This window comes from Pan troglodytes, chromosome 3 (genome assembly GCF_028858775.2).
Source record: "Pan troglodytes isolate AG18354 chromosome 3, NHGRI_mPanTro3-v2.0_pri, whole genome shotgun sequence".
In the NCBI taxonomy this organism is placed as follows: Eukaryota; Metazoa; Chordata; class Mammalia; order Primates; family Hominidae; genus Pan; species Pan troglodytes.
The window spans coordinates 129166786-129193046 of NC_072401.2; the positions used below are offsets into that span (position 1 = coordinate 129166786).

Genomic DNA, 26261 nt, shown 5'->3' on the forward strand with positions numbered 1-26261 from the left:
TACGGGCGTGAGCCACTGCTCCCGGCTGACTTTTTTTTTTTTTTTAAGAGACTGGATCTCACTGTTGGCCAAGCTGGTCTCAAACTCCTGGACTGAAGTGATTCTACCCATCAGCCTCCCAAGTAGCTGGGACTATAGGTGTGCGCCATTGCATCCAGCTCTAATTCTTCAGGTCTTTCTGGTTTTTCTCCACTCCCCTCTCTCTGCAAATGCCATTATTAAATGTAGCCCCCCCCCCCCAAAAGGCAAAGAACTAAATAAGATAAAAGCAAAACAGTTTATTCTAGTAACTTATAAATGTTACATTTTAAATTATATGAATTGTCTAAGTCTGTAGCTTGTCTTTAACTCTGCCACTATGGTACTTTACGTACTTAGGAACTTTAAACATCTTTTGAATGATTATTGGGATGAAATATTGGGCTTTTAGAGTCTAGAATCCAAAGCAAAGCAGTTATGCAGCTATGGAAGCGATATAGTTGTTCATTGATTTCTTGATTACTCAAGATGAAGGAGTTCATTATTATACGCAGACTTTCATTTAAATATATAAAATATATATATATATTTTAAAAAAAACATGAGCCTGGCCAACATGGTGAAACCACATTTCTACTAAAAATACAAAAATTAGCTGGGCTTGGTGGTGCACGTCTGGAATCCCAGCTACTAAGGGGGCTGAGACAGGAGAATCACTTGAACCTGGGAGGTGGAGGTTGCAGTGAGCAGAGATCGTGCCACTGCACTCCAGCCTGGGTGACAGAGTGAGACTGCATCTCAAAAATAGAAATAAAAAGTAAGAAAGTAGCCTTCTGGTGGCTTAGTTCTTACCATAGCTTAAAATGAAAGAGGCTCCTAGGTGAAGGTGAGTTGCTGATGTGGAAAAAAACAGGATTTTTTACTCTATTTAAAAACAAAAAAATGACAACATATTAGCTAAAGCACTCATTTAGATTGTTTTAAAATTACAAAATAATACATGGTCATTATAAAATGAGTGCAAATAATACAGATTCTGGAGGAATCTTTAGGAAGGCTACCTATCAGGTACTATGCTCATGACCTGGGTGATGGGATTATTATTCTTTTGAAGGCTGCCTATTTGTATCTTTTTCCTGTTTTTTAGTGAGGTTATTTGGTTTTTGTTAAATTGTTTAAGTTTATTATAGATTCTGGATATTAGACCTTTATTGAACGCAAGTTTGTGAATATTTTTCTCACATTCTGTAGTTTGTCTCAACCTGTTGATACTTTTTTTTTTTTTTTTCTGTGCAGAAGCTCTTTAGTTTAATTAGGTCCCACTTGTCTCTTTTCTTTATGTTGCAGTTGTTTCTGGGGACTTACTTATAAATTCTTTGCCAAGTGTATTAGTTTGCACGCTGCTGATAAAGACATACCCAATACTGCGCAAACAAAAGAAAGAGGTTTAATGGACTTAACAGTCCACGTGGCTGGGAAGGCCCCACAATCATGGCGGAAGGTGAAAGGCACATCTCATATGGCGACAAACAAGAGAAGAGAGCCTGTGCAGGGAAACTCCCCTTTTTAAAACCATCAGCTCTCATGAGACTTATTCACTATCACACGAACAACATGGGAAAGACCTGCCCCCATGATTCAACTACCTCCCACCAGGTCCCTCCCAAAACACGTGGGAATTCAAGATGAGATTTGGGTGGGGACACAGCTAAACCATATCACCAAGGCTGAACCCAGAATTTCCTAGGTTTTTCTTCTGGGGTTTTTATTGTTTTAGGTATTACATTAAAGCCTTTAATCCATCTTGAGTTAATTTTTGTTTATGGTGAAAGGAATGGGTCCAATTTCAATCTTCTGCATATGGCTAGCCATCTATCCTAACACCATTTATTGAATAGGGAGTCCTTTTTCTTTTGTCTGTTATTGTTGACTTTGCCAAAGATCAGGTGGTTATAGGTGTGTGGCTTTATTTCTGCATTCTCTATGCTATTCCATTGGTCTATGTGTCTGTTTTTATACCAGCATACCAGTACCATGCTGTTTTGGTTACTATAGCCTTGTAGTATATTTTGAAGTTGGGTAATGTGATGCTTCCAGCTTTGCTTTTTTTGCTTAAGATTGCTTTGGTGATTCATGCTCTTTTTTGGTTCCGTATATGAATTTTAGAATAATTTTTCTAATTCTGTCAAAAATGGTTTTGGTAGTTTTATAGGAATAGCATGGAATCTGTGAATTACTTTGGACAGTACAGCCATTTTAACAATATTGATTCTTCTACATGAGCATGGAATGTTTTTCCATTTGTTTATGTCATCTCTGATTTCTTTCTGCAGTGTTTTGTAATTCTCATTGTAGAAATCTTTTACCTCCTTGGTAAGCTGTATTCCTAGGTTTCTGTGTGTGTGGTTGTGTGGCTATTATAAATGAGATTGTGTTCTTGATTTGGCTCTCAGCTTGGATGTTATTGGTGTATAGAAATGTTACTGAGTTTTATACATTAATTTTCTATCTTGAAACTTTACTGAAGTTATTTATTAGTTCTAGGAGGCTTCTGGCAGAGTCTGTGGGGTTTTTGAGGTATAATATTATATTGTCTGCAAAGAGAGATGGTTGACTTCCTCTGTTTCTATTTGGATGCCTTTTATTTCTTTCTGTTGCCTGATTGTTCTGGTTAGGATTTCCAATACTGTGTTGAATAGTAGTAGTGAGAATGGGCATCCTTGTTTTTTTCCAGTTCTCAAGGGGAATGCTTCTAGCTTTTGCCCATTCAGTATGGTGTTGGCTGTGGGTTTGTCATAGACGGCTCTTATTATTTTGAGGTATCTTCCTTTGATGCCTAATTTATTGAAGGTTTTTAACATGAAGTGATGTTGAATTTTATCGAAAGCCTTTTCTGTATCTATTGAGATGATCATGTGGTTTTTGTAAGTCTGTTTATGTGGTGAATAACATTTATTAATTTGCATATATTGAACCAATCTTGCATCCGAGGAATAAAAGCCCACCTGATTGTGGTGAATAACTTGTTGATGTGCTAGTGTTGTCCTTATAGCTTCTGATACTTTTTTCATTGAGGTTCTGTAGATAGTAAATTTTCTGAGTTATTCATATGTAAAGATGCCTTTATTATCCCTCATACTTAGTTAACCCCTTGCCTACTTATGCAATTCTTGGTTCAAAATAGCTTCCTTCAGAATTTAGAAGGTTTTGGTGTGTTTTTTTCTGTCTTCCAGGACTATTGATGAAATGCTTGATACCAACTTGATTCTTCTACCTTTGTAGGTAACCAGTTATTTCTCTCTAGAAACTTTTGTGGTCTTTTGTATATCCTTAGTGGTTAGATGTTGAGTTTTGTTTTTTTTTTTAATTCCTTGTGCCTGCCACTCAGAAGACCCTTTCAGTTTGAAAAAAACAGATAAATTTTCATCTATTATTTTTGCAATTTTTTTTCTCCTGTTTTGTCTCCATTCTTTTCTGAGAGTCCTGTTAGAAATATGTTGGAGCCAGGCATGGTGGCTCACGCCTGTAATCCCAGCACTTTGGGAGGCCGACGCAGGTGGATTGCCTGAGGTTAGGAGTTCGAGACCAGCCTGGCCAACATGGTGAAACCCCATTTCTACTAAAAATGCAAAAATTAGCTGGGCGTGGTGGCAGGCACCTGTAATCTCAGCTACTCTGCAGGCTGAGGCAGGAGAATCACTTGAACCCGGGAGATGGAGGTTGCAGTGAGCCAAGATCGTGACACTGCACTCCAGCCTGGGCAACAGAGCAAGGCTCCATCTTTTTTTTTTTTTTTTTTTTTTTTTTTTTGAGATGGAGTCTCGCTCTGTCACCCAGGTTGGAGTGGAGTGTCCCTGCAATCTCAGCTGACTGCAACCTCTGCCTCCTGGAGTCAAGTGATTCTCCTGCCTCAGTCTCCCAAGTAGCTGGGATTACAGGCACTCGCCACCATATCTGGCTAATTTTTGTATTTTTAGTAGAGACGGGGTTGTGCCATGTTGGCCAGGCTGGTCTTGAATTCCTGACCTCAGGTGATCTCCCTGCCTTGGCCTCCCAAAGTGCTGGGATTACAGGTGTGAGGCACCACACCCTACCAAGACTCTGTCTCAAAAAAAAGAAAAAGAAAAAAAAAAGAAAGATGTTGGAACTACTAGATTAATACTTTGTTTGTTTGTTTGAGACAGAGTCTTGCTCTGTCACCCACGCTGGAGTACAGTGGCGTGATCTGGGCTCACGACAACCTCTGTCTCCTGAGTTCAAGCGATTCTTCTGCCTCAGCCTCCCGAGTAGCTGGGACTACAGGTAGGTGCCACCACGCCTGGCTAATTTTCATATTTTTAGTAGAGACAGTGTTTCGCCATGTTGGCCAGGCTGGTCTCAAATTCCTGACCTCAGGTGATCCACCTGCCTCACCTCCCAAAGTGCTGGGATAACAGGTATGAGCCACCACCACACCCGGCCATATTATCTACACCTTTTAACTCTTCTCTTATAATTTCTCTCTCTGAATTTTTGTTGTTCACCATTTGTTTGACATTTGATGTTTTTCTTCTAGCCTTCACCTTCATTATTTGGTCATTGTAAAAATTAATCCAAATAAGCCGGGCACGGTGGCTCACACCTGTAATCTCAGCACTTTGGGAGCCTGAGGTGGGCGGATCATGAGGTCAGGAGTTCGAGACCAGCCTGGCCAATATGGTGAAACCCCATCTCTACTATAAATACAAAAATTAGGGGGGCATGGTGGCGCGTGGCTGTAGTCCCAGCTACACAGGAGGCTGAGGCAGGAGAATCGCTTGAACCCAGGAGGCGGAGGTTGCAGTGAGCCGCGATCGCGCCACTGTACTCTAGCCAGGGCAACAGAGTGAGATGCTGTCTCAAAAAAAAAAAAAAAAATTAATCCAAATAATACAGATTCTGTTAAATTAAAATACATAGTGTAAACCATAGAGAAACTACCAAATAAAAAGAGAAGTATAGCTAATAAGAGGGATAAAATAGAATGAAAAACACCCAATAAATCTAAAAAAAAGATAGAAAAGAATTTTAAAAAGAATAAAGAGATAACAGATGGAAAGCAAATGGCTTTTTATCATAATTTCCAAGATCTTTTTATTATCCAGCTAATTCTTTTCTCTTAAAAACATAATTTTTTATATATTTGGAAGTATTCTATTTTTCTGGCATGTAAATTAGAATGTGTATGTATATTTTAATTTTTAAACAATTTTATTGAGGTACATTTTACATATAAAATTTACTCATTTCAGGCTGGGCAGAGACAGCAGTCTCTACTGAAAATAGCAAAATTAGCCTGGTGTGGTGGTACGTGCCTGTGGTCCCAGCTACTTCGGAGGCTGAGGCTGAGGATCGCTTGAGCCTGGGAAGCAGAGGTTGCAGTGAGCTAAGATCATGCCACTGCACTTCAGCCTGGGTAACAGAGCAAGACCCTGTCTCGATTTAAAAAAAAACAAAAACAAAAACAAACAAACAAAAAACCATTTCAATTGTAGAATTCACTGATTTTTTAATACTTTACCTAGTGATGAAACTATCCCCATAATATAATTTTTTAAAATTATTCTTTTTATAACATCTGTTTCCTTCAAGATCAGTTGTTCTATTTGTTCGTCTCTACTTTCCCTGCCTCTTTTTGTTTTTTTAGAAAATATGAGGCTCAGCCGGGCACAGTGGCTCATGCCTGTAACCCCAGCACTTTGGGAAGCTGAGGCGGGCGGATCACCTGAGGTCAGGGGTTCGAGACCAGCCTGGCCAACGTGGTGAAACCCTGTCTGTACTAAAAATACAAAACTTAGCCAGGTGTGGTGGCACATGCCTGTAGTTCCAGCTACTCGGGAGGCTGAGGCAGGAAAATTGCTTGAACCTGGGAAGCAGAGGTTGCAGTGAGCCAAGATCGCACCACTGCACTCCAGCCTGGGCAACAGAGCAAGACTCCATCTCAAAAAAAAAAGAAAAAAAAGAACCAAAATAACAACTTCTGCCTCTGCTGCAGCCATCTCCTATGTCTGTTCTCAAATATTGTTCTAGCTCTTCAATGGAAAAACTTTAAACTCATCTTAGTAATAAGGTTTATTCAGTAAATTTATGTTTAGCTCCTTGTTAAAAATTATACGTGAGAGCTGGGCGCAGTGGTTCACGCCTGTAATCCCAGCACTTTGGGAGACCAAGGCGGGTGGATCACCTGAGGTCAGGAGTTCGAGACCAGCCTGGGCAACATGGCGAAACCTCGTCTCTACTAAAAATACAAAAATTAGCTGGTTGTGGTGGTGTGTGCCTGTAATCCCAGCTACTCGAGAGGCTGAGGCAGGAGAATCACTTGAGCCCGGGAGGTGGAGGTTGCAGTGAGCTGAGATTGCGCCATTGCACTCCAGCCTGGGCGACAGAGTGAGACTCCGTCTCAAAAAACAAAACAAAACAAAACAAAAATTATACATGAGGCCAGGCGCAGTGGCTCACACCTGTAATCCCAGCACTTTGGGAGGCCAAGGCGGGTGGATAACCTGAGGTCAGGGGTTCAAGACCAGCCTGGCCAACATGGTGAAACCTGTCGCTACTAAAAATACAAAAAATTAGTTGGGCATGGTGGCACATGCCTGTAATCCCAGCTACTTGGGAGGATGAGGCAGGAGAATCACTTGAACCTGGGAGGTGGAGGTTGCAGTGAGCTGTGATCACACCACTGCACTCCGGCTTTTGCAACCAGTGAGACTCTGTCTCAAAAAAAAATTGTACATATCCAAAACATGTTGAAACTTTGGTATAAAGTCTGTTTGTTGTTTCCTGCCCTATTTGTGCTATCATCAGCTGATTTCCTATTACTTAGATTCATAGGTAGCTGGAATTGAGAAAGGCCTATAGAGGTCATCTAGTTTATTATTCCTTTAAATGCTGTTGCTATTGCCATCATGCCAGTAAAGGAATGAAAAGCAAATCAACTTGTATGCATTTTTCTTTCTTTTTCTTTTTTTAAGAGACAGGGTCTCACTCTGTCACCTAGGGTGGAGTACAGTGGCCTGATCACAGCTCACTGCAGCCTTAAATTTCTGGGCTCCAGTGATCCTCTTGCATTGGCCTCCTGAGTAGCTGGGACTACAGGAACGTTCCAGCACATCCAGCTAATATTTTTTATTTTCAGTTTTGCAGAGATAAGGTCTTGAACTCTTAGCCTCAAGAGATCCTCCCACCTTGGCCTCCCAAAGCACTAGGATTATAGACATGAGCCACTGAGGCTGACCTCCTGTGTGCATTTTCTACCTCATGAGATTTTAGAAGCGGGAAATGGGAAGCCATCAAGATCCAAGAGGATACTTCCCTTATCTCATCTTCTTCCCTGTTGCACAGTCTCTTGTCTCTGCTTTATGCCCTATGTCTATGTCATGGGCAGTCTGGCCTCCTCATTTCTCATACAGCTAACAAAACATAGCTACCACAGCCCCACAGAGCTTTCATATCCAAAAGCTCAACAGAATCTAACTATAGTCTGTCCCAATTCCATATTACCAAAAGAGCAAATCTCATTGCCCTAATTTGGCTTATGCTTGACCCAGTCAGCTGTGGCAGAGGAGTCACATGGCCTGTACCCATTCATCATGGGACACTGGGGAAGACTGTTAGAATATAGTCGAATTTGAGCAGAGACACTGATTACTGAAATTAATTAGGTGGGTAGTTAGTTAATGCTCCAATAAAAAATTCCTATTAAAGCTATTATCCAATAATGAAGTCACTGCATGCATTGCTATGGAACAAAAGGAAAGTACAAATAATAGCAGAGATGTCCAGCTTTCTACTGAAAAAATTCTTAAGTGTTTTCATTTCCCCAAAATCTTTAAAATATCAGGAAACTCGACAATGTTGAGAACGCAAAATGAAGCAAAGGTGTTAGTTAACAGTGCCAGTTCTCATTATGAGATTGAAAATTAAGAGTTCCCATGAGCACAACACAGAAATAATTCTTAAACCATTCTAAATTTATTTGTCTTTGTTCTATTCAGCAATTTATTGACAGTGGATAAGGGGTAATATTACCCCTTCTGTCCACGCAAAGACAGAATTGAGGTTTTATGTTGCCTAAGAATCCAGTCACCTCAGGTCAAACCTTCAGCTGACAGAGTACAGTTTTTTACTATGATAGTAGTTCTAAAATACGAACTGCTAAGGAAATTAAAATGAGAAATCAGTTTGGGAAGATGAAAATGTTTTGAAGATAGATGATAGTGATGGTTGCACAACAGTGTTACTGTACTTAATGCCACTGAATCATACACTTAAAAATGGTTAAAACGGACACGTGTGGTGACTCATGTCCATAATCACAGTTATTTGGGAGGCCATGGCGGGAGGATCACTTCAACCCAGGAGTTCAAGACCATTCGGGGCAACATAAGGAGACTCTGTCTCCAGAAAATTAAAAGAAATTAGTTGTTCAAGACCAGCCTGACTAACATGGAGAAGCTGCATCTCTACTTAAAATACAAAATTAGCCGGGCATGGTGGCACATGCCTGTAATCCCAGCTACTTGGGAGGCTGAGGCAGGAGAATCACCTGAACCTGGGAGGTGGAAGTTGCAGTGAGCCAAGATCATGCCATTGCACTCCAGCCTGGGCAACAAGAGCAAAACTCCATCTCTCAAAGAAAAAAGAAATAAAGAAATTAGCCAGGTGTGATAGCACATGCCTGTAGTCCCGGCTGCTTGGGAGGCTGAGGTGGGAGGACTGCTTGAGCCCAGCAGGTCAGGGCTGCAGTGAGCTGTAATTGTGTCACCGCACAATTGTGTCACCCAATTATGGGCTAAAGTGAGACCTTGTCTCTTAAAAAAAAAAAAAAAAAAAAAAAAAAAAGGTTAAAATGTATATTCCACCAGAGTAAAACAAAGAGAAGTCATATAGGTTAAAAGAAAAAACATAAAACATTAAATGAGGACCAAAATACTACAATAAGAAAAAAACAAAGGCCAGGTGCAATGACTCATGCCTGTAATCCCAGCACTTTGGGAGGCTAAGGCGGGAGGATCACTTGAGTCTAGGAGTTTGAGACCAGCCTGGGCAACATAGCGAGACCCCATGTCTAAAAAAAATGAAAAATTAGCTGGGCTTGGTAGCAGATATCTGTAATCCCAGCTACTTGGGAGGCTGAAGTGGGAGGATCACTTGAGCCCAGGAAGTTAAGGCTGCAGTGAGCTGTGATCATGCCACAGCACTCCATCCTGGGCAACAGTAAGACCCTGTCTCCAAAAAAAAAAAAAAAAAAAAAAATAGACAAATAGAGAAAACTATCTGTGCGTTTGTGTTTTTTGTTTTCTGGCATGGATTGACTTTACTTGTAAGTATCAACATTTTAATGAATCAGATTCTATCATATACTAAAAGTTTTAAAAAAAGACAACATAAACTCTTATTGATATATCAACAGCTTGTACAGCCAAGCATTTCTTTTGCAAAGAGAAAAAGTCGGAGCTATATCTAAAGAGTTATTTCTTTTGGCTAGGCATGGTGGCTCACACCTGTAATCCCAGCACTTTGGGAGGCTGAGACGGGCGGATCACAAGGTCAGGAGTTCAAGACCAGTCTGGTCAATGTGGTGAAACGCCATCTCTACTAAAAATACAAAAATTAACCAGGTGCAGTGGTGTGGGCCTGTACTCCTAGCTACTCAGGAGGCTGAGGCAGGAGAAGCACTTGAACCTGGGAGGCGGTGGTTGCAGTGAGCTGAAATCATGCCACCACCCTCTAGCCTGGGCAACAGAGTGAGACTCCGTTCCTATTTTTTTTTTTTTTTTTTGAGACGGAGTCTCGCTCTGTCACCCAGGCTGGAGTGCAGTGGCACAATCTCGGCTCACTGCAACCTCTGCCTCCCGGGTTTAAGCGCTTCTCCTGCCTCAGCCTCCTGAGTAGCTGGAATTACGGGCATGTGCCACCATGCCCGGCTAATTTTATTTATATTTTTAGTAGCGACGGGGTTTCTCCATGTTGATTAGGCTGGTCTCGAACTCCCGACCTCAGCTGATCCACCCATATTGGCCTCCCAAAGTGCTGGGATTGCAGGCGTGAGCCACCGCGCCTGGCCAATAGTTACTTCTTTTAAGACTTACTCATATATGGTGGTGTCTCTACAAGATAAGAAAATTTCTTTATGTATTTATTAAGTTATGATATTGAACAAGGTAAAGAATAGGGACAATAAATTCTGTTTGTGTTGTATTGAATATTTTAATATCCTAACAGAAAGCAGATTTACAATATCTTTGTAGCGTTTGGACAACTTAATTTAGTTAATTACAATTTGAATGTTAAAATTTCGACTGATCTTTTCTCTCAAATAATTTAAATGTAAAATTTTTAAGAACTGAAAGTTTTTATTGAAAATCCTTTAAAGAGAATTTTATTGATAAGTCTATGCTTTTAAAAATAGGTTCCAATTTATTGTGCCTAAAGAATGGAACAGCAAATATAGACCTGTATGCATTCATCTTGCTGGAACAGGAGATCATGTAAGACTTTATTATAATGCCTTAATCTCTAGATAATTTGTTAACATATTCTCCTTAACAGAAGTGGCTACTATATTCTTTTGAGTATGTGTTCTTTTCTTTCCTTAGCATTACTGGAGGCGACGAACACTAATGGCCCGTCCTATGATTAAAGAAGCCCGAATGGCTTCTTTATTGTTAGAAAACCCTTATTATATCCTTTTGTGATATCTAAGAAATCTTTTGCCTTGTTTATTTATTGATATATTTAGTCATCAAAAGGAATGATAGTAACCAAGTTTTCTAAACCAGTTAAATTTAGTCATCAGTTCAGAAAATACTTAAGGAGCAAGAATCAAAAGGAGTGAAAGACTATTTCATGCTTTTTAAAAATTAACATAAGGATTGTACTTCTATTGTGCAGTAAAGAAATTGTACTTCCATTTCTTGGGAGACTTATGCTAGATTTTAATATTAGTAAGTCAAATGTTTGCTATTAAGGAAACACTCATGTTTTAAATGCATTTACGGTATCAGTTGAGGTTTAGACAGTTCTTAACTTAATTTTCAAGATGACGTCAGACTATTCACAGAAGAAGAAATGAAACTGGTGCACAGATATAAAGAAATGTTCAACGTTGCTGGTAATAAATGTAGAGTTAAAACAACAATGATCAAATATTTAAAAAAAAAACAGTACTGGTGAGGCTGCTTTGAAATGGGCACTCTTGTTACTAATGACTGAAAATTAGTTCAACCGTTTGAGAAAACATATTTTACCATATGTATTAGGAGCTTTGAAACATCATATCCCTTGACAAAATGATTTTGATTCTGGGAAATTTATTCTAAGGATAAAAACTAAGAAAAAATTAAATAACAAAAACATGTTTGTATAGCTTTAGTAAACATGTCAGTAAAGCATTAGAAATAGCTAAATGTCTAAAATAGAAATAATTATGTAAACTGTGATTCATAATATTGGAATTTTATGCAATTGGTTGTATTTCATTTATTTCTCTACCTGTGTTATATTTATTTCTCTACCACTTACCACCTTTGTGACCTTGGACATGTTACATAACCTTTTAGTACCTCAATTTTCTCATTGATAAATGGGAATAATCTCTTAGGTTATTGGGATTATTAAATGATTAATACTGTCTAGAACAGTGCCTGATAAATAATAAGCATTCAGTAAGTTTTAACTGTTATTATTAAAAAGTTTACAATAATGTATGACCAGTATTTCTGATGTGAATATAGGATATAGGCCAGGTGCAGTGGCTAACGCCTGTAATCCCAGGACTTTGGGAGGCCAAGGTGGGCAGATGATCTGAGGTCAGGAGTTCGAGACCAGCCTGGCCAACATGGTGAAACCCCGTCTCTGCTAAAAATATAAAATTATCCTGGCATGCTGGCGTATGCCTATAATCCCAACTACTCAGGAGGCTGAGGCAGGAGAATCACTTGAACCCAGGAGACAGGTTGCAGTGAGCCAAGATCACACCATTGCATTCCAGCCTGGGCAAAAAGGGTGAAACTGTGTCAAAAAAAAAAAAAAAAAGAAAAGGAAATAGGATATAAAACTCTATGGTGTGGCACAGGTATGCAAAAAAAAACTAAAAACAAAATCCAAAGCAAAAACTGTGCATTGGCCTGGCACGGTGGCTCACGCCCTGTAATCCCAACACTTTGGGAGGCCAAGGCAGGAGGATCACCTGAGGTCAGGAGTTCGAGACCAGCCTGGCCAACATGGCAAAACCCCTATCTCTACTAAAAATACAAAAATTAGCCAGGCGTGGTGGCGTGTGCCTGTAATCCCAGCTACTTGGGAGGCTGAGGCAGGAGAATCACTAGAACCCAAGAGGCAGAAGTTGCAGTGAGCCGCCTGCACTCCAGCCTGGGCGACGGAGCAAGACTGCACCTCAAAAAAAAAAAAAAAACTGTGGATAAAGAGAAATACACCAAAATGTTAATATGGTTGTCTGTAGATAAAGTAGTTGTTCTTTAATCTGATTTTTTGTACTTTTTGGATTTTCTATAATAAAAATTTTATGAACGAAATAAAAAATAAACATTTTAAATTTAAATTGAAGATTGTACAACCCTGTTAATTTACTGAAAACATTAATAAGTATACTTTATTGGCTGAATTATGTGATATATGATTTTTTTTTTTTTTTTTTTTTGAGACGGAGTCTCGCTGTCGCCCCAGGCTGGAGTGCAGTGGCACAATCTTGGCTCACTGCAGGCTCCGCCCCCCAGGGTTCACGCCATTCTCCTGCCTCAGCCTCCCGCGTAGCTGGCACTACAGGCGCCCGCCACCTCGCCCAGCTAATTTTTTGTATTTTTAGTAGAGATGGGGTTTCACCATGTTAGCCAGGATGGTCTCGATCTCCTGACCTTGTGATCCGCCCGCCTTGGCCTTCCAAAGTGCTGGGATTACAGGTGTGAGCCACTGCACCCGGCCTATGTGATATATGATTATATCAGTAAAGCTGTTTTTTTTTTTTTTAAAAAAAAGGAAAATAATTAAGTTGAAAACTTAAGAACTTCTAAACAGCCTACTTAAGATAATTAGAATGGAGTTATTTCAGTATTAAATTGTGTAAAATTTAACTATTTAATGTACTCTCAGACAAACAAAATTATTTAATTATTTTAAAACTTTCTCTTTGACCCACATTCTTAAATGGCTGCAGGAAACCCAAGGACCAAGTGTAAGTATATATCACTTTCATTTTTGCAGTCTTTTTACCCAATATCCAGCAGTATTAAAATTTTGGTTGCCTTCTGTTAACCATTTCTAAATTGAATACCTAAATATTATGGGGGGGGGGGAGTTCTGTTATAAAACTGTAGTATGAATACTGACTTTAATTTTTATTTTTAAGATTTTTGCATTTTAATGTCTGTTAAGGAAATACAATAAAAAATTTTAACAGGTAGACTTAATATATAGTTTAGTTGTGAAACTGTAAATGAAGAAATGATAAGACCCTTTCTTTTTTTTTTTTGAGACAGAGTCATTCTGTCGCCCAGTCTGGAGTGCACTGGTGCGATCTCAGCTCACTGGAACCTCTGCCTCCTGGGTTCAAGCGATTCTCCTGCCTCAGCCTCCCAAGTAGCTGGAATTACAGGCATGCACCACCACACCTGGCTAATTTTTGTATGTTTAGTAGAGATGGGCTTTCACCATGTTGGTCAGGCTGGTCTCAAACTCCTGACCTCAAGTGATCCACCCACCTTGGCCTCCCAAAGTGCTGGGATTATAGGCGTGAGCCACTGTGCCCAGCCTACCTTTTCCTTTTTAAGGTACATTTACTTTGTGTAATTAGACACTTTATTCTTACAATGCATAGTATAGAAAATCTGAAGATAAACTTTCTCTTTTCAGTCTTTTAAAATGATAAACTCCAAGGCATTTCCATAATCTGTATTGTGTTTGGTTTGGTTCAGTCAATAAATATTTGACCCTAGACACTAGGAATACTGCAACAATAAGACAACATTTTCTCATAAAGTTCATATTCTAGTGTGGGAGATAGATAACAATAAATAAGGTGATTTCAGATATTTATCAATGACCAGTGAATGAAGTAAAGCAGGGCAATTGTATAAAGAGTAATATGGGATGCGGTGTAGTAACAGTATTATATATGAGAACATGATATAATGAGAAGGAGCCACCTGCATGAAGACTTGGAATAAGATCAGCCACAGAGAAGGAAAAGTAAATGAAAAGCCCAATGTAAGCATCAGGAGGGGAGAGTAGTACAAGATGAGGTCAGAAAGATAGGCAAGGGCTGGCTGCAGTGGCTCACACATGTAATCCCAGCACTTTGGGAGGCCAAGGTGGGTGGATCACTTGGTGTCAGTAGTTCGAGACCAGCCTGACCAACATGGTAAAACCCTGTGTCTACTAAAAATACAAAAATTAGCCAGGCATGGTGGTATGCACCTGTAGTCCCAACTACTGGGGAGGCCGAGGCAGGAGAATCGCTTGAACCTAGGGGGCGGAGGTTGCAGTGAGCGGATACCATGCTGCTGCATCCAGCCTAGACGACAGAGCAAGACTCCATCCCAAAAAAAAAAAAAAAAAAGACAAGGACCAGATGGTGAAAAGCCATCATGCTTTGAATGTGAATGATCTGAAAGTGCAATGGGAAGTGTCTAGAGGACTTTAAGCAGATGAGTGGCCTGATTTATATTTTTTAAAACCTACTTTGGCTACTTTGGTTTACTGGGACAAGAGTAGCAGCAGAGAAAACAAATAGGAAGCTATTGAAATGATGCAGGAAAGAGTAGTGACTTTAGTTTAACTAGGTAGTAGTGGAAATGGAGAGAAGTTTTCCTGAGTTCAAGATATAGTTAAGTTTAAATAATAGGACTTGTGTATGAATTGGATGGTGTGGGAGGGAAATCAAAAGTTCTGGGCCGGGCGCAGTGGCTCACGCCTGTAATCCCAGCACTTTGGGAGTCTGAGGCGGGCAGATCACAAGGTCAGGAGATTGAGACCATCCTGGCTAACACGCTGAAACCCCATCTCTACTAAAGATACAACAAAATCCGGGCGTGGTGGTGGGCACCTGTAGTCCCAGCTACTCACGAGGCTAAGGCAGGAGAATGGCGTGAACCCAGGAGGCGGAGCTTACAGTGAGCCGAGATTGCGCCACTGCACTCCAGCCCGGGCGACAGAGCGAGACTCCATCTCAAAAAAAAAAAAAGTTCTGACTTGGATGTGTCAAATTTGTAATTTCTGTTAAACCTGCAACTGGAGAAATCAAGTAGGCAGTTGGAAAGTGCTGGAGGTGTAGATTTGGAAGTCCCATGTTCTATGTGGTCATAGCATGAAAGAGGTATAGATGAAAGTAGGATGGGGTGGAGGCAAACCGGTATACTATGAAGAATGAAACTTGATAGTTTATAATGAACTTTGTGAAACCTTGTGAAAAATTAAAGGCCAAGCTAAGTAGTTGAAGAATTTCCACCTTTTTTTTTTTTTTTTTTTTTTTTTTTGAGATGGAGTTTCGCTCTTGTTGCCCAGGCTGGAGTGCAATGGCGTGATCTCTGCTCTCTGCAACCTCCGCCTTCTGGGTTCAAGCAATTCTCCTGCCTCAGCCTCCCGAGTAGCTGGGATTACAGGCATGCGCCACCATGCCCAGCTAATTTTGTATTTTTAGTAGAGACAGGGTTTCTCCATGTTGGTCAGGCTGGTCTCGAACTCCCGACCTCAGGTGATCCTCCCGCCTCAGCCCCCCAAAGTGCTGGGATTACAGGCAGCATCCACCGTGCCTGGCTGAAGAATTTCCACTTTGGAACCAAGCCCAGAATTCAGAATTAGGTATGTAATTTTTACCTTATCCATAAATTGGTTAAAAAGCAAGAAGAGTTTATTTAGGTCTAGTGAGAGGCAGCCTGGGTTTAATAGAAAGACTGACTTTGGAGTCATACAGGCATAGGTTGGAATTGTAACATTTGTTTACTGATTACCTCATTCATAAAATGGGAATACTATGTAATTTCTTCCATGTAGAAGTGTTGTGAGAATTATAATGTTTATAAAATATTTATCACATACTGTATACTCAAGTCAAGAAATCTAATAATGGCCCTATGTATTTGTTTGATTTTTCTCTAATAATTCATCATAAGAAATGGCTTACTGACTGGGTGCAGTGGCTTATACCTGTAATCCCAGCACTTTGGAAGGCTGAGATGGACAGATTGCATGAGTCCAGGAGTTCGAGACCAGCCTGTGCAACATGGCAAAACCCTGTCTCTACAAAATATACCCCCCGCCCCTAAAAAAAAAATGGCCAGGTGCAGTGGCTCACGCCTGTAATCCCAGCACTTGGGAGGCCGGGGCAGGTGGATCACCTGAGGTGAGGAGTTCGAGACCAGCCTGGCCAACAGGGTAAAACCCTGTCTCTACTAAAAATACAGAAATTAGCTGGGCATGGTGGTGGGCACCTGTAATCCAACTACTCGGGATGCTGAGGCAGGAGAATCGCTTGAACCCAGGAGGCAGAGGTTGCAGTGAGCCAAGATCGCCCCATTGCACTCCAGCTTGAGTGACAAGCGCGAAACTCCATCTAAAAAAAAAAAAAAAAAATTAGCCAGACATGATGGTGCACACCTGTAGTCCCAGGTACTCAGGAGGCTGAGGTGGGAGAATCACCTGAACCTGGCAAGTCGAGGCTGTCCTGAGCCATGATCAAGCCACTTCACTCCAGCCTGGGCAATGAGAGTGAGACTGTCTCAAAGAAAAGAAAAAAGAAATGGTTTGCAATTTAAATCACAGATACTTCTCTGTCGCTCTCTCTTTTTAAAAAGCCATCTTAAGTCTGTTTTCATCAAAAGTGCTGAAACAATTTGAGACCGAGTCTACTATTATAAATAACTACTGTCCCAGAATTTCATATCAGTAACTTCTACTAAAAGAGCAATCTGGGGGACCTGAGAATTCAAGGCTCCCATACAAGGCTAAAAGAAAAAGTTGGGGAAATTGTGTAATCATAAATAGAAAAATGACTTGAGGATAGGAAACAAAGATAAGAATAATTTTTTTTTTTTTCTGATGAAGCATGACTGTGATCTGTTTGGACGAAGGATAGCATAGTTTCCATAAAAAGAAACCCTCCCTTCTGGACTTAGAGCTCTGAGAGGACTTGGTAGGACAGTGGAAGTAAGCTCTTTGGGAGCCAAGATTTTGTTTTTCACACTTGGCATTCCTTCTGGCACCTGGTTCTTTGCACATATTATGTGTAGGCATATGATAAATAATCATTGGTAAAATGAATTTTTGTATACTTTGGCAAGGTTTCATTCAATAACCAGTTACATGTGTCTTAATACAAGTTACATTTTGAAAAGTAGATTCTAATTTGGTCATTTTAGTAATAATATATATTTATTTTGATCACTATATACGGATGGTTCTAGGACCCAAAAAGATATATTTAAATACTTTTTTTTTTTTTTTTTTTTTTTTTTTGAGATGGAGCCTCACTCTGTCACCCAGGCTGGAGTGCAGTGGCGCAATCTCTGGCTCACTGCAACCTCCACCTCCCGGGCTCAAGTGATTCTCCTGCCTCAGCCTCCTGAGTAGCTGAGATTACAGGTGCGTGCCACCATGCCCAGCTAATTTTTGTATTTTTAGTAGAGACAGGGTTTTATCCTATTGGTCAGGCTGGTCTCTAACTCCTGACCTCATGATCTGCCCACCTTGGCCTCCCAAAGTATTGGGATTACAGGCGTGAGCCACTGTGCCCAGCTTAAATACTTTTTATAAGGAAATATACTTCTGTGTAAAATTAGCTTCTAAAAATGAAATTCCAGTTGAATTGGTCTTTATTTAAAACATGTATATTTATAAAAATGTATTTGTTTTATATTTTATTATATTCATAAATTATGTATTTTGTGAAAATAAGCAACATATTTGAGATTTCAGTAATACATGAGCCTAGTGTTTGGTTAAATTCTTTATTTATATTGCCTTTTTTAAAAGTTATGCTTTAAGACTGGGTGTGGTGGCTCATGCCTGTAATCCCAGCACTTTGGGAGGCTAAGGCAGGCAGATCACTTGAGCTCAGGAGTTCAAGACCAGTCTGGCCAACATGGTGAAACCCAGTCTCTGCTAAAAATACAAAAATTAGCCAGGCGTGGTGGCTCACGCCTGTAATTCCACCTACTCAAGAGACTGAGACAGGAGAATCGCTTGAACCCAGGAGGTGGAGGCAGCAGTGAGCCAAGATCATGCCACTGCAACTCTAGCCTGGGCAACAGAGCAAGACTCCGTCTCAAAGAAAAATAAAAAGTTATGCTTTAAATTCTGTTATAATAATTTCAGTAAAGATTATGTGCTATAGAACAGGAACACTTTTTTTTGTTAAGTTTTAGGTGATTTGATATGTAATCCAATGTTAGCAGCTGTGTAATTCTATTTTTTTTTTTCTCTTTTTGAGACAGGGTCTCATTCTGTTGCCCAGGCTGGAGTACAGTGGTGCAGTCTCAGCTCACTGCAGCCTCTGCCTCCCAGGTTCAAGCGATTTTCATGCCTCAGTTTTCCACGTAGCTGAGATCACAGGCATGCGCCACCATGCCCTGCTAATTTTTGTATTTTTAGTAAAGACAAGGTTTCACCATGTTGCCCAGGCTTGTCTTGAACTCCTGACCTCAAGCGATCCCCCTGCCTCAGCCTCCCAAAGTGCTGGGATTACAGGCATAAGCCACCAAGCCTGGCCCTAATTCCAATTTATTACATTGTTTTACTTAACTATCTGGTCCTTTAGAAGAGATGCATGAAGTCTGGCAGCCTGTTGTAAATTTGCATATATTAGCATGTAAATACATAAAATAATCATTTTATATTTTGTTTTGTGAGGCTAGAAGGTCCAGCTTAAAAAATGTGTCCGACCTTTTTGTGATGGGAGGAGCTCTTGTTTTAGAATCTGCAGCTCTCTTGCACTGGCTAGAGAGGGAAGGTTACGGCCCTTTAGGAATGACTGGAATATCCATGGGAGGACACGTAAGCCTTTTTATTTCTGCTTACATTTAATTATGTTTATGTTTGTAAGATCTAGAGAACCTGGTTATTTTAAAAATTCACTTTAGGTATAGAATTAGTTTTAGTAAAAGTAGGAAGCAGAAACAGATTCCAAACTCTTACTCCAATTATGAAGTAATGATGTTAATTTTTTGTACGATTTATTGATTGTACTACTCCACAGTTGTATCTCAGATATTAGATTTAACAGAAATTAATTATAAAATTTAACTTTTCAAGTCTCAAGTATAAATGCCCAATTTTGCTGTTACATTGGTGAAGATAGCTGAATTGGAAAATACTTTCCATTTATCTGTCTCCCTAGTACCACCAACCTATTTTACTTTTTGTCTGCCTTTTAGAGTGTACTAAAATGGATTCCTAATTGCTTTCTCTGTCTCTAGTATTTTCTCTTATTAATCTTTGTCTTAACCATTTCTCCTCCACACCTAACTACAGTGATCTTTCTAAATCTAGTCTTTGTTCTGTCTTGTTCAAAACCTGCCAAAAGCTTGCGTGCACACTGGGCTCCAGCTGTGTCACGTGCTAGCATCCCTCTAGTGCTCCCTTATTCTCTTTCACCTAGGAGTAACAGCTTACCCTTCTGTTTCAGCTGTGACACCCAGCCTTACCTCCAGACTATACTTCAAACTCTGATTAGTAACTTTTTACTGTACTTTACTGACTTGTTTAGCAGTCTGTTTTCTCCATGAAGCATTTGAGATATTGAGGGCCAGGAATATGCTCTGGTTTATTACTTGGCACATATTAGTCACTCAGTACATTTTAAAAAAATTATTAGTATTTTGTTTGTGTGTGGGCTCAAGTGATCCACACAGTTTGGCCTCCCAAAGTGCTGGGATTATAGGTGTGGGCCACTGCACCTGGCCTAAAAAATAATCATACCCCAACCTAGGCAACATAGTAGTAAGACCCACCCTGTCTCTACAAAAAAAAATTGTTTAAAAAATTAGCCAGGCATGGTGGCACATCTGTAGTTGTGGCTACATGGGAGGTTGAGGTGGGAGGATCACTTGAGCCCCAGAATTTGAGACTGCAGTGAGCTGTGATCATACCACTGCACTCCTGATTAGGTGACCCAGACAGAAGCGAGATTCTATCTCAAAGTAATAATTATTATTATATGAAGTTTCTGTATGCCTCTTGAATTAGAAAATTAAGCTCAAAAACTTACTCAAATTCAAAACTATGCTGGGCACGGTGGTTCACACCTGTAATCCCAGCACTTTGGGAGGCCGAGGCGGGCAGATCACCTGAGGTCAGGAGTTCAAGACCAGCCTGACCAACATGGTGAAACCCCGTCTCTACTAAAAATACAAAAACTAGCCAGGTGTGGTGGCACGCACCTGTAATCCCAGCTACTCAGGAGGCTGAGGCAGGAGAATCGCCTGAACCCAGAAAGCGGAGGTTGCAGTGAGCTGAGATCGCACCACTGCACTCTAGCCTGAGCAACAGAGTGAGACTACATCTCAAAAAAAAAAAAAAATTCAAAACAACTACCTGACAGTGAAACAAAAGATGGAAAAGGATTTATTTTCCTACCTAGTAGTGTTTCCATTGTTATCACCTAGGTCAGGTCCTTATAACTTTCACCTGGATTACTGCCTATTAACTGGTCTCCTACCTCAGTTCTCCCCTTCTCTATTCAATCCTGTAAACTACTATCATGTTACCTTCTTTGAATCACTTCTTTGACAATACTACTCCTTTGCCCAGACCTCTTTATTAATTCCTGATTATCTATAGAACAAAGGACCTCTAATCTGATCTTGATCAATCTTTCTAGGCCTACTTACCTCCCTCACTCCATTGGCCATGTGTGCCTATTGACCATCCCAACTGAAGTATATTGGCTGTTTCCCTATGAGACCCTGTGCATTCTCACAGTCTTGCCTTTGATCATACTGATTCTTTCTCTGGAAGACAAGACCCTATCTTTCATTCCTCTAGAAGACTCATCCATTTCATGAAGCCTGCCTTTCCCTTCTGATTCCTCCAGCCCAGAAGGGAAAGTAACTTTTCGAAAAGATAAAGTTTTCCCTTCTCCAAAAGGGAGAGTGATTTTACCTTCTCTAATCACACACATTACATTATTTTAGATCTATTATATAATCTGCTTTGTAGTTCACCAAATTCTTGGCATACTCAGTCAACCTCAATGGTCTGATGTTTTATAGTTGTGATTTTGCTCTATCTGGCAAGTCACTTAAGTAATGAGTGTGTTTACCCTGCTGCCCAGCATCTACATCTCAGCATCTTTGCTCCATATTTACACAGTAGAAAGTAGCTCTCAGCGAATGGTCTTGAGGTTAAAGTTTTGTATTACATTTTATTGCTATCTAAGGGGGAAATTAAATGTTGTTGAATTTATGATTTGGGAAATTTAATGAGGTGGCTAGACATTCTCACGAATGTTTGCAGACTTTGTGTTTATCTGACCAACTATTTACTGCACGGAATGCTTATTAATATTAAATATTTTTATTTTAATGAATAGAAACTCTAAATAGACGCTCTCTATCTGTTATATTACAGATGGCTTCCTTAGCGGTATCCAACTGGCCTAAGCCCATGCCATTGATTCCATGCCTGTCTTGGTCCACAGCATCTGGGGTCTTCACTACGGTAATTTAATTGTAATTAATATTAGGTAGCTATATATAATTAGAGGTAATTGTTTTGGGGGGGTCCCCAAAACCACCCTCAGCTTTGGTGATTCAAAGAAAGAATTATAGGACTTAGGATATAGTCGTAATCATGATTAAGCCTTAACTACAGCAAAAGATACAACACAGTCAACAGAAGGAAAAAGCGCATGAGGTAGAGTCCAAAGGAAACCAGGAAGAAGCTTCCAAGAGTCCTCTCCTAGTGGAGTGTTACAGTTCATGCTTAATTCTTCCAACAATAATTATTGACAATAAGTGCAAAGTGCTGTCCATCAGTGAAGCTCCCCTGAGCCTTGCAGTCCAGAGTTTTTATCAGGGGTTAGTGACTTAGATAACTTCTGCCTAGCATACACCAAAAATTCAGAAGGAAAGCAGGTGTTCAGCAGAAACCGCATTGTTTATATAAGCAGTTTAGGTACAGTGACCCACTCTTATCATTTAGGAAAAGTTTTATATAAGTATAGAAAGCTGTTTACTGGTCAAGTTCCCAGACTCCAGTTAAGGGCCAACCTTACAAGCAGGCTAAAGATAGGAAGTCTTAGGCCAGGTGCGGTGGCTCACGCCTGTAATCCCAGCACTTTGGGAGGCTGAGGCTGGTAGACCACCTGAAGTCAGGAGTTCAAGACCAGCCTAGCCAACATGGTGAAACTCTGTCTCTACTAAAAATACAAAAATTAGCTGGGCGTGGTGGCACATGCCTGTAGTCTCAGCTACTTGGGAGGCGGAGGCAGGAGAATTGCTTGAACCCAGAAGGTGGAGGTTGCAGTGAGCCGAGATAGTGCCATTGCACTCCAGCCTGGGCAACAGAGTGAGACTTCATCTGCAAAAAAAAAAAAAAAAAAAGGTAGTCTCACACAGTAATAATAATAAAAGTATTGGGCAAATTGCCTTATGATGTGGTTTGATCTTAATTTAGCTTATTATTTCAGGGTGTGTTGAGTAAATCAATTAATTGGAGGGAGCTGGAAAAGCAATATTATACCCAGACAGTTTATGAAGAAGAAATTATTCACATGCTTGAATACTGTGGAGTAAGTATTTCACTTTCCACCCAACATTGGTGGTGGGGGGAGTTGATTGTATATTTAATGATTCAGGTTTTTAAAGAGAATAGCAAATTTTTAAAAACATAGCTGTACATACTATTTTTTACTTTAAAAGATTTTTCATTTTTGCCTGGGCATGGTGGGTCACACCTGTAACCCCAGCACCTTGGGATGCTGAAGTGGGTTGATCACTTGAGGTCAGGAGTTTGAGACTAGCCTGGCCAACCCCATCACTACTAAAAATACAAAAATTAGCCACGTGTGGTGGTGGGTGCCTGTAATCCCAGCTATTCAGGAGGCTGAGGCAGGAGAATCTCTTGAACTTAGGAGGCAGAGGTTGCAGTGAACCAAGATTGTGCCACTGCACTGCAGCCTGGGCGACAGAGTGAGACTCTGTCTTAAAAATAAATAAATAAAAATTCTTTTAAAATAAAACACAGATACAGAGAATCATGCAAAGCAAATATGTGGTTTACTACATTTATTAAAAGGCAAACACACTGTAACTAGTACCTAGGTCAAAAATAAAACTTGACCACCCAACCCAGAAACCCCTTCAAATGTGTCCTAATCACAAGGCCTTCCTCCCTGCATTATTAGTAATCATTATCCTTACGTTTATAGTAATTACTCCTTCTGCCTTTAAAATAATTTTATTATCCAAATGTGTATCTGTAGACCCTATAGTTCTTTTATTTGAAGTACATTTAATAAGTTGCCTTCCGATAGAAAACCAAACACCGCATGTTCTCACTCATAGGTGGGAATTGAACAATGAGAACACTTGGACACAGGGCGGGGAACATCACACACCGGGGCCTGTTGAGGGGTGGCGGGCTAGGGGAAGGATAGCATTAGGAGATATACCTAATATAAATGGCAAGTTGATAGGTACAGCAAGCCAACATGGCACATGTATACCTATGTATCAAACCTGCACGTTGTGCACATGTACCCTGGAACTTAAAGTGTAATAATAAAAAATCAATCAATCAATCTGTAAAAAAGAAAAAAAAATAACTTGCCTTCCATCCCTTTATTTTCCTTATAATTTATTTCATGAAGAATTTAGGTTATTTGACCTGTAGGGTTTCTCACAATCTAGATTTTTCTGATTGCGTTCTCATGGTACAGTTCAGCATATTGCTCTACATTGCCTGAAAATTGGCAGTTGGATCTAAAGGCTTGATTAAACTCATTGTTTTGATTTCTTTCACAAGGCTATATAGGAAACACATAATATCTGATTATCTCTTTTTTTATGATATAAGCCTCTACTGATGCTTAATGACTATATCAATTCATTGAAGGTTGCTGATATTCTATTATTTCTTTTTCATGTATTTGAATACTTTTATAGGGAGACACTTACCTCATATATTATTTAGTTACATGGTAGTTCAGTTTGTATAAGAAAGGCAGTTATGATAAATGCTTGATTTTTTTTCTGTAATTTACCAGTTTTCAAGATGATGAATTGGTTTCCTATTGCTCTTCAAAAGTGACCGATCCTTTTCTTTTTTTTTTTTTTTCTCTGTCTTGCTGTGTCGCCCAGGCTGGAGTGCAGTGGCACGATCTTAGCTCTCAGCTCACTGCAACCTCCGCATCCCAGATTCAAGCAATTCTCCTGCCTCAGCCTCCTGAGCAGCTGGGACTACAGGCACGCGCCACTATGCTTAGCTAATTTTTGTATTTTTAGTAGAGACGGGGTTTCACCATATTGGTCAGGCTGGTCTCAAACTCCTGACCTCATGATACACCTGCCTCGGCCTCCCAGAGTGCTGGGATTACAGGCATGAGCCACCGCGCCCAGCAATCCTTTTCATGAATTTAAATTTTTTACTGTTTGAAAGATACTGAGACTCTTAAGAAACTTCAAAAAAAAGAAATCTTTCTACTATGAATGAGGACTCTTTATTTATAATTAAATCACTGTAAACTTTACTCTTGTAAAGTAGGTCTATCTTAGGTAACTTCAAAAGGTAGTTGATTGCTTGCCTAAGAACTTTATTACAAAATAGCTTTATCGGGGCCAGGCGTGGTGGCACATGCCTGTAATTACAGCAATTTGGAAGACTGAGGTAAGAGGATCACTTGAAGCCAGGAGTTTGAGACCAGCCTGGGAAATAAAGTGAGACTCTTGTCTCTACAAAAAAAAAAAAAAAAAAAAAAAGCTGGGCATGGTGGTGCATGCCTGTAGTCCTAGCTACTCAGGAGGCTGAGGTGGGCAGATCACTTGATCCCAGGAGTTCAAGGCTGTAGCAGTGAGCTATGATTGTGTCATTGCACTCCAGCCCAGGTGACAGAGCAAGACCATTTCTCTTAAAAAAAAAAAAAAAAAGGCTGGGCGCAATGGCTCACCCTGTAATCCCAGCACTTTGGGAGGCCGAGGAGGGCAGATCACGAGGTCAGGAGATCGAGACCATATTGGCCAACACGGTGAAACCCCATCTCTACTAAAAATACAAAAAATTAGCCGGGCGTGGTGGCAGGCAGGCGCCTGCAGTCCCAGCTACTCGGGAGGCTGAGGCAGGAGAATGGCGTGAACCCAGAAGGCAGAGCTTGCAGTAAGCCAAGATCACGCCACTGCACGCAACAGAGCGAGACTCCGTCTCAGAAAAACAAAAAAAAGCTTTACCTGCTAGTTAGTTCCTATACATATAATCAGAAGAATACCTGTATTTGAAAGTTTATGAGAAACTTACATGTATGTTTTAAAGGAAGTTTATAAATTTTGGTCATCTGAAATTGCAATGTAGTTGTCTTAGTCAATTTTGTGTTGCTGTAACAGAATATCTGAGACTGGGAAATTTATAAGACCAGAGATATATGTGGCTCACAGTTCTGGAGGCTAGAAAGTCCAAGGTTGAGGGGCCCACATCTGGTGAGTGCCTTCTTGCTGCATTATTTCATGGCAGAAGGCATAAGGGCAAGAGAGAATGTGTGTGTGTGCAAAAGAGATAGAGGGAGGGAAGAGGCTGAACTCATTCTTTTATCAGGAATCCATTCCCGATAACTAACCCACTCCCACAGTAAGGGCATTAGTCCATTTATGAGAGCAGAACCTTCATGGCCTAATTAAAGGTCCCACCTTTCAACACTATTACATTGGGGATTAAGTTTCCAACACATGAACTTTGGGGGACATATTTAAACCATAGCGGTAGTCTTATTTGGCACTTCTCATCTCACTTAGAACCAGTTCACAATAACGAATATTCAATAAATGTTAAGATGTTTTCCCTACTCTTTGTATTTTCCCAGTCAAAAAAAAGTTCAATTTATTGATGTCCCACTCTGAGTAATTCGGGGACCCTTTGATCTTTACATTTCCATATGTTACTAAACTTCCTTCCTCTTATAGTGATTTGTTGTGGTAACCAGGTTGTTGGGTATTTTTGTTTTCCTTGCCTTCAACCAATTTTAATTTTTTTTTTTTTTTTTTTTTTTTGAGATGGAGTTTCACTCTTTTGCCCAGGTTGGAGTGCAGAGGCACAATCTTGGC

General features: G+C 40.1%; 1 protein-coding gene across 6 annotated transcripts in view; it reads left to right on the plus strand.

Annotated features, from left to right (window-relative positions):
- Positions 1-26261, plus strand: part of ABHD18 (abhydrolase domain containing 18) — a 71675-nt gene that overhangs the window by 33030 nt on the left and 12384 nt on the right. For 3 of the 6 annotated variants that reach the window (XM_054683377.2, XM_054683375.2, XM_063809849.1), the window contains exons 5-7: positions 18867-19005; positions 21580-21669; positions 22640-22741. In XM_054683377.2, the coding sequence (XP_054539352.1) occupies positions 18867-19005; positions 21580-21669; positions 22640-22741 (331 nt within the window). Of the gene's footprint in view, positions 1-3212; positions 3258-10411; positions 10491-10598; positions 10684-11040; positions 11114-13164; positions 13193-13496; positions 13788-18866; positions 19006-21579; positions 21670-22639; positions 22742-26261 lie in introns of those variants that run through there. The other 3 variants (XM_003310455.5, XM_054683378.2, XM_054683379.2) reach the window with 3 other exon arrangements.